Source organism: Rhizophagus irregularis, chromosome 16 (genome assembly GCF_026210795.1).
Source record: "Rhizophagus irregularis chromosome 16, complete sequence".
Lineage (NCBI taxonomy): Eukaryota > Fungi > Glomeromycota > Glomeromycetes > Glomerales > Glomeraceae > Rhizophagus > Rhizophagus irregularis.
This window is the reverse complement of record NC_089444.1, coordinates 3,829,684-3,848,324: the sequence shown is the minus strand read 5'-3', so window position 1 is coordinate 3,848,324 and position 18,641 is coordinate 3,829,684. Positions and strand designations below refer to the sequence as shown.

At 27.1% G+C, this 18,641-nt stretch overlaps 4 protein-coding genes across 4 annotated transcripts; 2 read left to right on the top strand and 2 right to left on the bottom strand.

Moving 5' to 3' along the window:
• Positions 1-819: 819 nt before the first annotated feature.
• On the bottom strand, positions 820-3,003 carry OCT59_008522 (uncharacterized protein; the record flags this gene model as incomplete). Its single annotated transcript, XM_066142536.1, has 7 exons — positions 820-1,131; positions 1,219-1,321; positions 1,435-1,573; positions 1,649-1,883; positions 1,969-2,565; positions 2,670-2,771; positions 2,884-3,003. 7 exons carry the CDS (start codon positions 3,001-3,003, stop codon positions 820-822), a joined length of 1,608 nt encoding a protein of 535 aa, XP_065999408.1.
• A 1,485-nt stretch (positions 3,004-4,488) lies between these two features.
• On the top strand, positions 4,489-5,261 carry OCT59_008521 (uncharacterized protein; the record flags this gene model as incomplete). Its single annotated transcript, XM_025332811.2, has 2 exons — positions 4,489-4,525; positions 4,669-5,261. 2 exons carry the CDS (start codon positions 4,489-4,491, stop codon positions 5,259-5,261), a joined length of 630 nt encoding a protein of 209 aa, XP_025166875.1.
• A 6,321-nt stretch (positions 5,262-11,582) lies between these two features.
• Positions 11,583-11,989, top strand: OCT59_008520 (uncharacterized protein; the record flags this gene model as incomplete). The annotated part of the gene is made up of 2 exons (XM_066142535.1): positions 11,583-11,671; positions 11,806-11,989. 2 exons carry the CDS (start codon positions 11,583-11,585, stop codon positions 11,987-11,989), a joined length of 273 nt encoding a protein of 90 aa, XP_065999407.1.
• A 383-nt stretch (positions 11,990-12,372) lies between these two features.
• OCT59_008519 (uncharacterized protein) lies at positions 12,373-12,648 on the bottom strand (the record flags this gene model as incomplete). Its single annotated transcript, XM_066142534.1, has 1 exon — positions 12,373-12,648. One exon carries the CDS (start codon positions 12,646-12,648, stop codon positions 12,373-12,375), a length of 276 nt encoding a protein of 91 aa, XP_065999406.1.
• Between the last annotated feature and the right edge of the window lie 5,993 nt (positions 12,649-18,641).

The window sequence follows — 18,641 nt, the reverse complement described above, 5'->3', positions numbered from 1 at the left end:
ATACAATTTCAACTAGTGCTCCTACCGGGTCAAGTCGGGTCGGGTTTTGAGGAAATATTCGACCCGATCTGAATAAAAAAATATAAGACTCGTATTTATTCGGGTCTCATATTTTCGTAACCCGACCCTTGACTCGACCGAGTATAATTTAACTCGTGTAACCCGGGTTAGACCCGAACATTTAAGTAAAATGGGTACTAACTTATTTTATGTGAGATTTTCTTATAATAATAACAAAATTAATTTTTTTTTATTTGAAAAAAGGCAACTTAGTGATTAACCACTAGTAGCCACCTAAAATTTGTATCATGAATGGTTATACAAAACATGTAACACTAGCTCTTATTTTCTCCTAGATTAATTAAATAAAATAAAATTAAAAATACAAATTTTGAACCTGGTTTAATATAATAAAAGTCAAAGAATTAGGCAAAATAATTAGCAGATATTCAAATCAAAGATAAATTGGAATTCTAAAGCTATCAGAAAAATATTATTCTCAAAAGCCAAAGGTTAATTTTTTTATTTTTCTGATTAAGCTATGTTAATATTTGTTAAAACTAATTCTTGGCTTAATTTTGGCCAAAATTATAATTTTGCCAGAATTAAAACCATCCGGGTCGATCCGGGTCAAACCCGGGTCAAACCCGAGTCAAGGAAATTTATAACCCGACCCGGCGGGTCGGGTCATGCGGGTCATGCGGGTCACGGGTCATTAAAAATCGTTAGTACCGACCCGATTTAAAAGTCGAGTCGGGTCAAATTAACCCGGGTCGACTCGTATCATTCGGAGCACTAATTTCAACTTTACCAGCTTCCTCATTTTTTATCATCTAATGAATTGAAAATATCATCAAGGCCTTTACATAGATTTCTAATTCTATTAAATTCATCGATCAAGGTCATCCTATTATTATTCATGTCATTGATATCCCTTAGAATATATTTTTTACCAAGGATTTTCCAATTTTTTAAATCTTCATACGTTGATTGTAATTTTTCAAGAATACTTATATGTTTTTCTATAGAATTTTGTAATTTTGATCTAGTCGAGTACGCATTATACATAACTGCTGTCGTCGTTACTCCTGTTAGTCCTGTCACGCATAATGCTGCTTTTTCAATCCATTTCTATTTAGAAAAATTTTTTAGGTCATTAAAATTTAATTAAATTTTTTATATAAAAAGAAAATAAACAATAAAGTGTAAGTAGTTCACCTCATATTTCTCGTTATCTTTATTTTCGGATCTCGATCTCTGTTTATTATTTTTATTATACAAATATCCACCACCTATAACTAACGCAGTAATTCCGATTGTACTATTAAATTGAACGCAGTAAATTTTTTTTTTAAAAAAAAAAATAATTAACAAATGAAAGAATTAAAATGTAAAAAATTGAAAATTGGAATCATAATAAATTCTCAAACTTACATAGCAGCGGTAATTACTTTATATGATAAATCTTGCTTTTTATCTTCTAATTTTTCTAATTCTTTATTACAATCATTATTAATAATCATAACAACTGTCATTAAATCTTCCGCAGCTTTAACAAATTGTTCGAGTCGTCCTATCAGAAAAAAAAAATTTTTTTTTATGATCAGGTTGCAAAAAAAAAATTTAAAAAAAATGAATAAAAACTTACGTTGAAGTTTTTCATATTTTTCCTCATCAATCACATCACATAAAATGATCAATAAATCCATAAGAATTTTATCCAAGATTGATAAATAATTCGTAAAATCTGATTTTTGTGATTGAAAAATTTTTTTAAAACCTTCATCAGAATCTATTAATACTTGATATGATTTATGAATCGAAAGAATGACGTTATTTAAATTCCATAATGTTAAGATAATTCCGAATTTATAATTTTTAACCTAATTAAAAAAATAAATAAGAACGTTTAGCTCAACAGTCGTACTTAATTCGATTGTTACTTGATTCACCTTCAATCATACTTACAAGTTCCGTTACAATTCCGGCTTCGCAATTTTTGATATAAAGTTCAGCGTGTTTAAATAAATATCTAGCAAAATTACGAACGATCAAATTTGAATCCATAAAATTATCCTCAATAACAGAATAAGGTTTATCACTACCAACAAAAGTGACAACATCTCGTATTTGACCAAAGTATTCATTAGCTAATTTACTAATAGTAATAGTCAAATCCTTTCTTCGAAATGTATTATGAAATAATCTTTCTAATTCATAATTTTTTAAAGTTGATTTAGAAGTAATTTTTTTAGATAATTCATTTAACTCACGTTCAATCTCTTCTTCATCTATAATTGGATAAAGATCTAAATTTGGTTGTTGTGTCATAGAAGAGGAAGAAGAAGAAGTAATAGTAACGTCATCAGAAGATAAACTTCTATTGAAACGAATTTGTTGAGAAGCAGCCGTATCAGTATTTTTATAAATTGTTCTAAAAGTGACAGTATCGGAAGCTAACCAATCAAAAAGACCATTATCAGATATATTAAAAAATTTTTCTGCGGAATTTTGTAAATGTCGAACCAAATCTGTGTGAGTTCTATTCGTAAAATTAAATTTAACCTAATAAGGAATTAAAAGAATTTTTTTTTTTTTTAAGAAATTGAAATTATTGAAATTATTTAATAAAAAATTACAAATAAATAAAAAGGAAATAATTACATTACCTTTGCCGATTTTCCATCATAATCGGAAACTTCCAGATTATAATAATTCTTTTCAGAAGGAGGAAATATATTATTAAGTAAATAATTAACGTCGATAGGCCCCTAAAATATAATAATAATAATAATAAACTTTAATTAATTAATTATGATCGATTACTAGGATAGATAAATCGTAATTATTAAAATTTTTTTTTAATTATTAAATTAAAATTACCTTTAATTTAAAAATTTTAAAACATGAAAATTTATTTTGTAAATTTGCATTATTTTCTTCAATATAACAAACTTCATTATTATGCACAAGAGCAAGTGGCTGCACATTCGTTGTTTTCATTTTTTTTTTTTTTGTTTTTATTTTTTTTGATAGGAAAAAAATCGGGACTTAAAAATAAAAATTTCGCCCTTAAAAAAAACCGACACATTTCTATGAATCAATGGTATTTATATTAAATGATATTGTTACACCCGAATCGCCTTGATCAAATATGGATAAATCGTCATCATCTTTGAGAAGATAAAAAAAAAAATAAAATAAAAATAAAAAAAATAAAAAAAATATTGCCTTTATTTCTATATAGTGAAACAATAAACAAACTTTTTATTTTTTTTCAACTTGACAAAAAAATGAAAACGTGTCCCAATATTATTTAGAAAAATTAAATTTTTTTTTTTTGACTATAAAAGGAAAAAAGGAAATCATTTTCTGAGGTTAGAGATAAAATAAATTTTTGTGTAACACATATAAACATTATGGATATTAATTCATTTATAAAAAATGAAAATAAACAAATTAAAAAATTTTAAATTATATAAAATTATTATATGAAATTATTAAAAAAAAAAAAATTATTTTTATTTTTATTTATTTTTTAAAACAAAGAAAGTTGAAACATTATTGAAATATATTATTTTTTTTTATCTTTAAAATCGTTTTATTATTTTTGAAAATTATCACTTAAATTGTCATAAGACCGAAATCTTAATTTTTTTTTCTCCTCATTTTGTTAAACTTTAATTTTTTGTAAAAGAAACCAAATAAAGGGATATGAAATTTTCTATTTTATTTATTTATACCCATTTAAAAATGACTGACAGGACAATTTCGCCAATGGAAACTTGCCGGCGTTGGGGGAACGAATGGCACAGCCAATACAGGTTGTAAAAGAAACAATCTAATCTAAAAAAGTTCAAACTTCAATTAATAATCATACCGTAAAGGCGTTAAAAGATTCCATTAGTAGGAAAATGGAATGATTACGTTATAAATATCAACAACAAAAATTAAATTAAAAGTGATCGTCGTAAATAAAAAGAAAATTTAGTAAAGGTGACAAACATTTGGGAAAAAAAACCTTAAAATACAATATACAAATTATAAATAAATATCCCTTTTTTTTTATTTATTTTTATTTTTTATTTTTATTTTTATTAAACAGTAATAGTTAGTATACAAGAATTTATAAACAAAACAAAGTTGTAAAAGTAAATAAAAAAATGAACTAAACTAAAAGAAAAAAAAATCTATTTCGACAGTGTTATTATATTTATACATATAAAAATATGATATGCAAGCCCTTCAATTCTGATCGTTCGGAATTTTGATCGGGTTTGAGTTGATAATTATTGGCTGATGAAATTGTGTGACCATCAACAACCCGAACTTTCCGAACAAAAATGTGGTATCATGAACAGGCCTATTGTCAAACTGCATTATGATTTACATATGATCTATTACCATATAAAATTACTCTGAAAAAAAATTATGAATGGGAAAATTTAAAAAAAATTAAAGTTAATAATAATAAAAAGAAATTCAAAGATGATGTATATGTATCCTGGTTTTAATTCATTTGAAGGTACTTCAAAATTTTTTTTTTACCTCATTGTATGTATTTATTTATTATTATATATGCGTATATAATATATATATATGTATAATTTTTTTTTTAAAAAAAAAAGTACGTTTTTGAACCTTTTTTTTTCAATTTTTTTTTCTTAGGTGAAAATTCATTCGTCCAAGCGCAAGGTTTCGCTTTTCAACAATTTCAACAATTTCACCAACAACAAAACTGGAATTTATATAATCAATTAACGACAGATCCATTTATTCTTGAAACAAATAATAACATATTAAATTCTTTCGATCAGGACTTTGTTAAGTATAATTTTCAACAAAATCTTAATTTCAATAGTTTTAATACAAAGAAAAGACCAAATCACATTTATTCAAATTATACGATTCCTTCAATTACTTCAATAATATCTCAACATGTTACGACAAATAATATCAATCCAATGAATTTTTTATCTTTATCGACTACAAATAATATGATTACACCACCAATATCTTCAATACCTACAAAATCATCGATTGGAATAGATTTTAATTATAATGAAAATACAAATCTTTTAACTCAATCACAATCTCAACCTCAACTTCAACCTCAACTTCAACCTCAAAATTCAATACAATCATCTGATACATTATCATATTTTACCATTCCTAATAAAGATACTACAATTTTATTACAAGATATATTAGATGGAATGAAAGTCATGTTAACGTTTCGACGTTTAATGATTTTTTCTTAATAGTAATGCAATAAAAAAATGTTTCAAAGTTCCTTTTTATAATTTTATACGGAAAACACTAAAGCAAAAAAAAAAAAAATTTTTTTATTAAATATTAAAACGTCGAACCCGATGTTTTTTCATTAAAAGAAATTAAAAAAAAAGAATTTTTCTAACTATCACCGGGGGGCGGTGACTGAAATTATGATGATCGACCAGCATTAAAAAAATATAGTACCGGTAAAAATTGATAATTCTGGCCAACGGTGATGATAACTCCCAGTAAAAATCTTAATTAATTAAAAATGCCCAACCTGACATTTTTTCATTAAAAAAAAAAATAATAAAAAGTTTAGTTAAAAATGTCAAACCCGACATTTTTTCATTAAAAAACTAAAAATTCGCTTTTTTTTTAGTTAAAAACGACGAACTTCACGTTTTTTCATTTAAAAAAAATAAAAATAAAAAACTAATAATTTTGATAGATCATATGACCATTATTTTTTTGCAGTTTGATTATATAATAATACTACTTCTGTATACTATGACTTTTGGTATAATTATATTAATCTGTTTATAATTAGAAATTTTCTATATAATTCCTCGGCTATATAGTATATTTTTTTTTAATTATAAACGTCGAACCGAACGTTTTCCATTAATAAAAAAAAATAAAAAAACGTTTTTTTAATTAAAAAATGTCAAACCCGACGTTTTCATTAAAAGAAATAAAAGAACATTTTTTAATTAAAAACGTCGAACCTGGCGTTTTTTCATAAAAAAAAAGTTCTTTTAATTAAAATGAAACTATTTTTATTTTTAATTTATTATAATTTATTTTTTTTAAAAAAAAAAATGGTTTATTTTGTTTTATTCTATTTTATTTAAAAAAACAATTTTTATTCTATTTTAACGATTTTTATTTGAAAAAGACAAAAATGATGTGATCCAGAAAATTGTTAAATTTACTAGAAATGGGCATAAAAATTTAAAAATTCACCCAGAAAATCGGTAAATTTTCCATAAATATTTTAGTAATGATGATCAGCATGCTCGACATCATGTTGAAATATACCCGACAGTCCCAACATGATGTCTAGACATTATCCAACATGATCTCTGGACATCATGATGATGATGTTTAAGACATCATGTCGGGATAATGTCTAGACATCAACTTTCATATATCCAACATGACGTCCAGACATCAACCTTTTGTCAACGATGGCTTGCGATAATTATTATGTCATGGTATAACATTCACTTTTGTCATTTATACAATGGGCAGATAATTTAATTTCGATTTAGATAATTTCGATTTCAAAGGGGGTTGTGTTTGATATCACAAAAAAAAAAAAAAAAAAGAAAAAAGAAAAAAGTAATAATAAAGGCTATACAACCTATACATGCACATAAACTTGATCCCTCTTAAAATAAAAATTTTGTAAATCCTGGCTTTTTTCAAAAATTTTATAAAGATATGAGGTTAAATTTATTACTTTGCATCGCTTTATTATTTATTTTTTTTTAAAAAAAATGAAAATACATTTAATTTATGTAAATGTTAGTGAGAGTTACCTGCTGGTGAGATGATCTTGTTAAGAAAGTGTTTGTTGGCAAAATGTTTGTCAGTGAAAGTAATTGTCAGTGAAATAGTGAATTGAATGCATCTTCTTTATATAACTCAAATAATTCTTCACTATTAATCAGTTCCAATACAATTTTTACAATAATGTGTAAATTAAGCATCTAAGTAGTAATATTTTTAAAAGAGAATTTTATGTAATAAATTAATAAATACTCCAATTGAAGTAATCTAATATTTACATTATTTTCATAGAAATAGAACAAAATTATAGATTTTATAAAACGTATATATCAATTCTTATTCTTTTATTAGAATGAATAAAATGAATTAACAGTTTAAAATTTATTTATAAAGTTCCCACTACAGAAAAAATTGAAATGCTGATTTAATAGGACAAACTATTTTATATAATTGTTATATCACATAAGTTTAAATAATAGAATTGAGGGATTATTATTTTATTGATTTGAAATTTTTAAAGGTCATGAGTAATACCCTAAATAAGAATACTCTGGATGCTGCGATGACACAAAATTAAATTAAAGCTTATATTAGCTATCTGATTTATGATAAACAATTTCTTATTTGTACAGAAATTGGGCTGAATGTTTATACAATAAAAATTATTTTGTGTGATGTGGCTTTAAAATACATGATGCTGAACTTTGCCACATCAGTTACAAAGGTATAAGCCTTAAAAGTATCTAATTATTTATCAGAAAGAGCTTTGGCATTTTGTATTGAAATCATACATTTAATCACATGTTTCTATCATATTATAATTAAAAGCCACAATCAGCAGGTGTCTTTTGGAAATTAAACATTATTAGAATTAATATGATTGACTCAAACTTATTCACAGCCTCATCAAACTTTATATTAAAATAAGTAAAATTTTGTTGATATTTAAAGCCTATATAAATAGTGTGGATTCCACAAAAAATTTTTTTTTTGCTTTTTTTTATCCTATTCCCCTTTTATTTATTTAGTTAGAATAAATTAATTAACATGATTAAAATGTACTATTTTAATTCAGCTTGCATTAATTGCATATAAATAATATAAATAATTCATTTCATTGTAAGCTTATGGGTTTTATTTAAAAGATAGTCCCTAGAATTTGTATAAACACCTTTTGTATATTATCACCATATATATTATTTATATACATTTTTAAAAGTAATCATTATATAATGGCATCTTAACATTGAATAAAATTTATCAACGACTTTGATGTTTTTAGTAAACTGAATTTGGCTGTTGGCAATAACAGTGAATATTGCACTGCCAATACAAGTTTTGCCACCATTTAAACCTGAAAAGTGTACCATACAAATTACAGTAATATTCAATAAGAGAGCATTTAAAAAAAAATTTTTTTCATAATTTGTCAAAGAAAAGAAAAGAGATTTTAATGTGTATAATTTTATTCATATCTCTTACTTTATATAAATGCTCACAATTCTTTTAAAATTTACACTCTTTATCCTAACACTTTTCAACTGAAAGGAAAAGAAAAAGAAAACTCCAAGGCAAGTATGCAAGGTCAATCACATGACTATCATGAAAAGCTGTAAAGAATCGTTAACAATTTGGATGGAACCAATAAAATTCCTATTCCAAACAAAGAAATTAATAATACTAGCTGGAATGAACAACAAACATCAACTAAAGCACTTAATTCAGTTAATGCTGATCAGGAAGTATGGTGCAGAATATTAAAAAAATGATAAATATCTTTCTCAACAAATTTATAATCATGGGTTAGTAATAGAGAGGCCTGATTTCATATGAGCAAAACTCAAATACTTGGTGTATAGATATAATATTATTAAGGCTTTATACCTTAATTAATTTTCATTAAAGTTATTAGTACATTCTTATATATTATAATAGAGATATAGGAAAAGCAAACAACAAATAGAAGATTGGAAATTAATTAAATTTTTGAATCACAGTAATAGACAACATTCTCTAAAGATGCTTATACAAATATTTCTTGAATAGTTTATAGATAGATTAATTATCAGGGGATTTAAATCAAAAAAAGAACTGAATTAAATACTCTAAAAAGAGTTGGATGAATATATTGGGTCTATGCATCTTTATTATTATAAATATTAAAGGACATTATATTAATTTAGACACGTCATGTTTTATAAAGTAAATAATATAACTAATAATTTGGTTATTTTTCAACAAACAATGACCCAAAACATAGTGGTTGTTACAATTATTGTTAGATAAATATTGTATAGAAATTATTATTTATAATCTTATGGCTTATTGATTTTTAAACTATATCTTGACTATTTTTTGATACAAAAAAAGTCACCTCATTTAAATGAACATATCCTGACGTTGATTCATCAACACAAGAAAGTTCAGATTCTGAGAATGAAGATATTCTTAAAGAACAATCAGCTATTAATGGTTTAATGTCTAAAATGTCTGCTAAACTAGATCAATTTATGATCTTTATGGGTCTTGGTTCCTGTTCGTATTGATGGGGTGATAATGAGGAAGATGTTGTCATTTATCAATAACTAAATAAAATGTTGCTAGTAAAAATTAATATTTAACATAATTGGAGAAACTAGCAACCTTTTATTCTCTAGTTTTTTAATAAAGCCCTAATGTGCAATACAAATAGGTCAGATATACATGGAAAGTGTTATTTTCTTCTCCAACAATTACTTTCGTATCCGACCATTGCCTATTGCCATTTTTTTATGAATGCTGCACAAATTAATATATGTTTTAATTATCCTGAATTTTTAAGAGGAAAAGAAAATTTAAGATTAAATAAAAATATGGGAAACGAAAGAGGAAGAGGTTTATCAAGAAGGAGAGCAATATTGATCAAAAAAATCATTCAAAATAGTAAAATTTAAATTGTTAAATTTCATAATATATTTTTTAAATAATCCAGACATTTATACAAGAACCTTTCAGTCTTTTCATGCTTATAAATCCTTAAAATTACTGATAAATCAACACTTTTTACATTAGTTAGAGATATATGTATTAAATTTATTGTACAGATTACAAAATGGTAAAATTTTAGCAAATTTATTGCTTTATTATTATATACAACAGTCTTAATTAATTTTAAAGAAATTATTTTGAAAATGAAATATAGTACAATTATTTTATATCCAGGAATTGAAAATTATAAACTATTACAAAGAATGATAGCACCAATATCTACTAGTGAATTAATCATCAACAATTAGTAAATATTATTAAAAACTGTTTCTACTTTCTCCAAGCACAGCCAAAAGGATTTCACATTGCTTGATTGTGAATTTTTATTTAATTTCAGAAAGTATTTCTATTTAGATTGTTAAAGTAAGAAGAAAAATCTTTAATTATATTTTTGGACCTATTTTGGAATTGGGAGAACGTCTACATTTGGAATGTCTACATTTGATTTAACTTATTTTCAAATCCTGCCTAAATACATTTTGAAAGGCATAATCAATATATACAATACTTTAAGGTTTATATGCTATTATTTAGCAATATAGTAATATGAATTAATCAAAAAAGATTATTTCTGAAGTATATATTATGATCCAATTTTAAATATATATTAGTCAATAGAAAAAGAATTCAATTTATTATTCTTTTCTAATATAATTTATAGTTATACATATGACCAACCTGGTAAAAGTGCTACATAAGAACAAATATTAAAAAGAATTTTTTTGTATATTTGAATTAAAAAAGCTTATAACCAACAAGAAAAAGAAGATTTTAAAGACAAAAGAAACATAAATTGAAAGAGTTTGTAAAGTATATGCAGGATAATGTAGCTTACCAACCCATCCATATGGAATGTTCATGAATTACAGGTTTTTAGCTCTGTTTACATGAAAACTGGTAGGAAATTTTAGAAGTTATCTATTGAATCTGGTGTCATATTGCAATTCCAGGGTTTAATAATTGAATGAATGAACTGTCTGGATTAACTCATCAGTATTAAAACTACAATCTACATTAGACTTATCCTCTTTAATATTTTTAATATTACTCACGCGTTTTTTAATATAAATACTCCTTTTATTCAAATATTCTGCACTCAAAACTTTCTATCTACACAAAACGAAATGACTTCTAACAAAGTCAATCACAAGAAATATGAATTATAATACAAATTGGATTACAAATAATCAAACGATTTAAAAGAATTTTTACTAAAATTAGCTGATAAATTTTATTTAACAAAAAAAAATCAGAATTATTATTGATAAACAATATCATCATTAATTTAAAGGATTTTTATAATCCATTAAGTACCAGAATTAATAAGGATAAGACTTTGGGATACAAAATGTCAATGTGTTAGCTGTCTATGAGTTTCATTTATATATCTCTTAACAAGCATATTTCTCAAGTTATTTCTTACTCAGATAGCAAACTCTCCAGATGACATAGCATAAGATCTTAGGTTCATTTTATAAACTCAATGATATTAAGATTAATAAGGACAAATCTGAACTCTTAGTATAGAATATACTAAAAGGCCAACCTTAGGATTTATGTATTAGTTATTTGGATCCAACAACATGAAGATTGGAAGTGATAAAAGAACATAAAAAAATTAAAAAAATCAATAAAGGTTATAAAATAGTCTTCTAAAATAATTGAAGAATTAGAAAGGCTATCAAACTTAAATAATAAAACATTTTTACACCTAGTTATCGATATAAAGACATGGTGGAACTCCACTTAAAAATGACTTCTTTCTCATGTCTTTCTTTATTAATTTCCGTTTTTCATATATATCAGACATTTTGGGTTATTTAACTTCTGTGAAAACCATCAAAGATTTTTATTGGTAGTAAACTTAATCAAAATTTTTATATAACATTGGGTTATTTATCAAAAATTTGGAATTATTTATTAAAAATTTGGGTTATTTGTACAATCAATTATTCATACATTTAATTTGATTATTTATGTCAAATCCAGTGGTGGTGATGAAGAACAGAGAGAAAGTGGAAGTGAAGAAGCAGCAGCAGAAATTGAAATTTGGGATAATTCCGATTCTGATATAGACAAAGTGTTAGAACGTCAACTCCTAGATTCAATTTGTAAAAGATATAAAAAAACAGGCAGAACAGATGGTTTCCATGGAGCCAAAATCTATATTTAAAAATTGATCCTTTCTATCTGAAGGTATTTTTAAAAATTGATTTGCAAATTGAATACATAATTTCTCAATTTTGAATTCTATTTTTAAACTTTTAATCTGGAAATTTTGAGTTAAAACAGTTTCTTGTAAAGTTTTAACCTCTTTCTTTAATTTGGATTTTTTGTCAAAGGATAGTTTATCCATTGACAACTTTACATCATTATATTGATTCTGTAAATCTTTATATTTGTTTCTATTTCTAGTTTTTTAATAATTAATTTCTGTTGTTCTTTAATTCATCAAATTCCTAAATTCTTTAACTTCTTCTCAAAATTTTTATTGATTTATTGAATCTTATAAATTTATTATTTGTTGGTCCATCAATAATATAATTTTCCATTATTTCATTTATTGTGGTATGCAATAACACCTATTTGTTGAAACTTTTTAAATAATAATAAGACATTTACTATACTAGGACTCATCTCATACATGTAACAGTCATTATTGAGTTCTTGACTTTTTTGATAACAGTTTATCACTAATTTTTCTATCTGAAGTTGTAATTCTGATTTTGGGTTATCTTCATTATTTTCTTCATACTTGTTATTTCTCTTATAAAATGAATTAATTTGGTTTCTCACTTTTTCATTTAACAAAGTCTTGCCAGTTCTTGCCATTATTTCGTTTATCTTTATTAATTTTGTTTATTACTGTTGCTGCTACATTGCGCTCATTTGAGCAGACTATGTCACCACTTGCTCTCAAATCATAGGTGTCTGTTTCTAATAAACAGATGAACATTTTCTAATATTTTTGGTAGATCCAGTCCTCTCTAATTTTTCCTTCATATTGTCACATCTTTTCACATCCATATTAATTTGAATTATGTTCTGTAGTTAAAGTCAGAAAATTTCAGTACTTTAAATAAATGAATGAATTTACCAAAAAATATAAAATAATCGTGGAATCAACTTATGATAAAAAAAGAATTATTATTAAAACAACACTATCAGAAATAAAAACCCAAATAAAAGCTTTGTAAAGTTGTTGATATAAAAGTTTCTGATATGGATGTGAAAAAATGAGATATTTATATGAATTTTGTTATAGAAAAAGATAATTTTTTTTACTAATATTTATATGAATTTTGTTGTGTGAATTTTTATATTTTCATTATTTACTTTATATCTTTTATATATTGTTCAGATCTCTGGAGTCCTGTTTTATATATGTTTAAAATCAAAAGAAACCAGTTAATTTTTTTTTGTAAACTTAATATGGTAATGTGATTAATAATCATTTCATTAAATTAATCATTGGATCATAAAAATTGTTTAATGTGGAAATGATCAAACCATTTAAAAAATTTTCCACGCCATTTTTGAAAAATTATGTATTAGAAGTGTAATTGCTCCAACCAAGTCACGCAACTATTAGATGTATTAGGATTTAGGAATATTAATTCCAGATCATAAAAAAATATGGAAACAATTAGACCATGATGCATAATTCCTTCATCATGTGATATATCACAAAGTCAATTGGTGTTATTTATCATACTGTGTAAGATTTATTAAATTTTCTTTCACATAGTTTTGAAGCAATATACTTCATTATTAATAAATATTTCTTTGATTGACCCTTTTGACTTTTTAATTTTTTTAAAGGATAAAAAATTAATTTATTTTATTAGATAAAAATGAGATTACAGAAAAAATGGTATAAATAAACATTTAAATTTTGTTTATAAACAGGTTAATAATGACTATAAACCACATATTCATTTCTATTCTCAGTATTTCCATGTGAGGCAATATCTTAAAATTAGAAATGGTAATAGTAACTGGTTATTTATTTTTTTATTGTTATAAATATTCATATATAATTAAGTAGTTTCAGTTATATAGATTTTTAGTTATATAGATTTATTATGTATCTATATAATTAAAAACAATCTTACAATAAAAAAAAATTCGTTAATATCAAAAAAAAAAAATTTCATGCGAATTTATTAGTCGGAAACAATATCCATTGACAAAAAAAAATCTCTAAACCTTAAAAAGCCGTAGGACATAGTTCTAATCTGATTATAGTCTTGACCCAAACCAAAAAAGAATTAACAATGCTTTTTGGGTTAAAAAAAATTCCAAAAATTTTGATAAATTCAGATTAAAAAAATCCCTAAAAAAATCCAATAAAAATATAAACAATAATGAAAGACTAAAAAGGTAGTTTAGGTCTTTATGGTAAAAACTGAAAAATAAAAAAAAAATTATTATTATAGAAATGATTAGTCATGGTAATTAAGAGAGAAATGACCGCAAATAAAATGCAATTAATAAGAAAAATTATACTTTTTTTGTTAGTATTAATCCATCAGAATAAAAAAAAATCCAGTTAAAATTTTAATTATCTTGAAAATGTATTAGTTTAAGATAGGTTTCGTAGTCAGGATTCAGGAAGGTCAATCAAATTTCCTTAATTATGATATGATGATAAATACGAAATAGATCGGACGCACACTTTTCAATGTTACACAATTCAAATTATTTATACATGGTAATCTAAATATGACAATTTTTTTTTAATTGGATAGATTCTGATGCTTTGTATATATAGTACAGTACATATGTTACTTACAGTTTTACTTTCGTCAAGCTTATTAAACATTATTTCTCATTATACACCGTTCAGAAATAAAAAAACCTTAATTGACTAAAATCAGTTAACATTAAAGTCGTTAAAAAGTTTTTGGTTCTACTCATCTTAGAATGACATGAAATCACGTGAAATATTCGTGAAAATAACCATCAAATCTATTAGGCGTGATCGAATGAAAATTTTTATATGAATAATTCAACTTTGACAATAACACGTAATGTCTAATTTTTTTATTTTATTAATGCTCAAAAATTTAATTAATTTACGTCAAAACCATTAGAAAATGTGAATATGTACTATTATACTTTGGCAACTTTTATCTATTATCATTTTTTATTAAAAAAAAAAATATTTCTTTAATTAGTATTTAAATATTTTTATCAGAGAAATGTTATAAAAGGGCTTAGAAATATGTTTCTCCGTGATAAAACAATGTGAATACTGTAATTACTATCTATTGTAGCAATACGAAAAATTGTTTTTTAAGTGCGCTGACACGACGTGACAACCGTAAATCATCATGTGACTATCAATTTCGTTTCGATCCAGATAATATACATAGAAACTAGCAACTATGACATTAAATACTATTGTTACGCAGTAAATTGTTACGCAGCAATCACGTGATATAACTGAACCCGTGATGCCGATCAATGTAGTAGATGTCGAATATGTTCGATATGTTATATATGTCCGATATATAGAATATATGGTATATAGGGAACATATAGAATAAATAGTATATATAGATAATATAGTATATATAGGGTATATAGCATATATAGTATATATAGTATATATAATATATATAGCATATGTAGCATAAATTTAATATGTTAGATATTATTTTTCTTAGTAAAAATTTGTTATAAAAAGACAGTGTAAATGCGCATTATAAAAAAGTAGTTCTTTAGAACAGTTCTTAAAAATCTTTAATAAAATTAATTAAAACCCATATACCCTTTATTTTCGTGTTGTTATTTCTTATACACTTTATTTTTATTCATTGTCTGTATTTGGTTAGTTTAATCCCTTACTTGCGTCTGATCGTATAGGCTATTTGGAGAGCTATACCATATTCGCATTTGATCGGATTTTTGTTAAGATTTACATTGAATTAATTGAATTAGTATAAGATCTACGCCGATCCTATTAATTACTGACCCTACCGATTCTTCTGCTTACACTAAATATACCGCTTATTTTTAAGCACATAAGAACTGACTCATAACAATTGGTGCCTTCTGCCAGAATCCTTAACATCCCTGTTGACCCAAAGTGTATGTTTGTAGCGCATTTTCAAAGGAACATTAACCACGATAGATTACATCAAGACCTAAGAAGCCCTAACATCACCTATCGTCATCGTGACCGATCCTGCATCCACTGTTACCCACCCGAACTGTTATTATCCGACAACTTTAGTACCTTTTGGGACTGGTACAGCTCGGAATACCCAGCCATAACTTATACTCGGTACACTCAACAGTATTTAGAGGAGCTATCATACGTCGAAGGAGAAGACATTTGGATAGCTATAATTGATTTAATTTTCAGTATTAGATATTCCGACACACCTATTCTAAATTTTGAAGCATTACAACAAGAAATTTGGAACATATACAGCATTACCCAAGGATTCCGCCTAGATTTATTCATAATCACCTATAATTATAGCGAAATTAGGTTTTCAACATCACCTGGTTCAGAAGAAATTGTAAACAATAATCCACAACCAATAGCTCAACAGCCTGATAATATGGCCCAACCAAACCAACAAGATTTCCAGCAATTGAGAGCCGCCATAGCCGCTTTAACTTAAGCTCTGCCAAATACTAACAACGCATTGGCCGGAAATACCCAGGCGATTACCAATCCACCTCGCCGGGAAGGAAAGGTAGCCGAGCTACCATATTTCTATGGGGGGAATCAAGATCCAGTAGCATGGTTGGAAGACTTTACCCGAGCGTGCAATGCAAATGGGATTGCAAATGGTCGAAAATTGGAGGTTGTGCCGGCTTATCTTAAAGGAGCCGCCTCCACTTGGTGGAATGCCAATCAAGCATTACCAAATAATAACCCGAATAAGGTTGTTGCATGGACCGGCAACAATAATAATACTGATTTTGTTCTGAATTTCCCTGCCGCCTTTAGAACACAAACCCTGATCGAAATTTGGACTACAGAATTGGAACAGAAGCGACAACAGCCCGGAGAAGACGTCAATACGTACGCCGCAGCTCTACAAGAATTATACCGAAGAGTGGAAACAAACGCCTTTGTATACCCAGAAGCCATCAAAGCTCGGAAATTTGTCAACGGACTGCTGCCTGACCTATATGTCACTGTAAAGCCCCATAACGATCAGACTTGGAATGCCGCAGTAGATAGGGCGAAAGCCTACGAATTGACACATCAAGATCAACATGCCGTTAGTGCATACTTGAATAAGTTCGCACCATCCGGCACCAATACACAGTCGGAAAACTTATGCAAGGCAATTCAAGAGTTGACCAAACAGGTACAACAATTGGGCTCCGGAAATAGAGGATATCGAAATAATAATAATCAACGAAATGCTGCACAGCCTAACAATCAAGCGCAACAAAATCCAGCCATACAATCTAGAGTGACTTGCTATTCCTGTGGACAACCGGGACATATTGTAAGGACCTGTCCCAACCGAAACAATAACGCGGCACCCGCTAATAACAACAACGGTAACAACAATACTGGTGGTAATGATAATAATAATCGCACTACACCTCAGCAGACGAATAACGTGAGTGAAGGAATCGCCCAGATTCACCAGTTGCTTGCCCAGCTGGTGCCTCAGGAAGAATCTTTAAACTAGATGGCGTACCTCATGGGGGTGAGTGTACCCGCCAAATCACAATTCCCTCAAATCTCACCTTACTCGAAACTTACCCGGCTACTCGACTTACTAGAAGTAAGACTAGACTAAACCCATTGCAAGGAACACTTAAGAACGATTCGAAAGATGAAGAAAAGATGGTGCGGAATAAAGCAAAGCAAGTTACCGAATCTAAAAATGCTGAAACGAAGAGAACGGTCCAGAGGCCTCCTAAAAAGAAAGTACCGGTTGTTGCCCCGGTCAATAGAATGGTTGAACCTTACACGCCGCAACAGTTTTTTGATCAACCCGCAAACATTACAAATGGACAGTTATTGGCCTTGAATCCGAAGTTTGGCTTAACCATAGCCAAACAATTAAGAAAACCAGTTGTTCGAAAGAAGGACGAGGAACAAGAGAAAAGACCAACAAAGGAATCAATAAATAATGAGACCTTGGAAGAAGGAATTGCTCCCGAGACGCAGGACCTGATGCAAGTAAATACAGCAGGACCAAATGATGACAAGACGTCTGCATTATACTGTGATGCTTCAATAAATCACATAAGGTTCCCTTTAATCGTGGATTCGGGCTCAGCAGGAAGCATCATATCTTTATCCTTATTGAAAGACTTGGATATGGAGATAACCCGAGCTTTGAAAACAGTGATGGTAAATGTAAATGGAGAACGACGAAGGCCGTTGGGCGCAGTATCCGATATCCCTTTAATGATAAAAGGATGTATCATACCGATGGATGCGATTGTCACGGAAGCAGACTCCTATTCTGCTATTGTAGGAAACGACTGGTTGCGGAAAACGAAAGCCGTTATTGATTATAACAATAATAAGATGGTAATTGAATGGAAGGGTAAAGTACTTGAAGTTATAACCGAATGTCAAGAAGCACCACATCATATTGTTAGTATTGAAGCCTCCAGAGTTGAAGAAGAGGAAGAGGAAGTCGCCGAAGAAGATGTGATAGAAGAATCTGAAGAGGAGTATGAGACTGATGATGATGATGAAAATTTACAAGAGCAGATGTATTGCAATACGCAGTTCATCACTCAAGAGGAAGCTCAGGAAATCGAAGAGCTTTTGAAAGATGATACATTCGTTGAGAACGAATGTTACTATCAATATAAGGAAGTTGAAA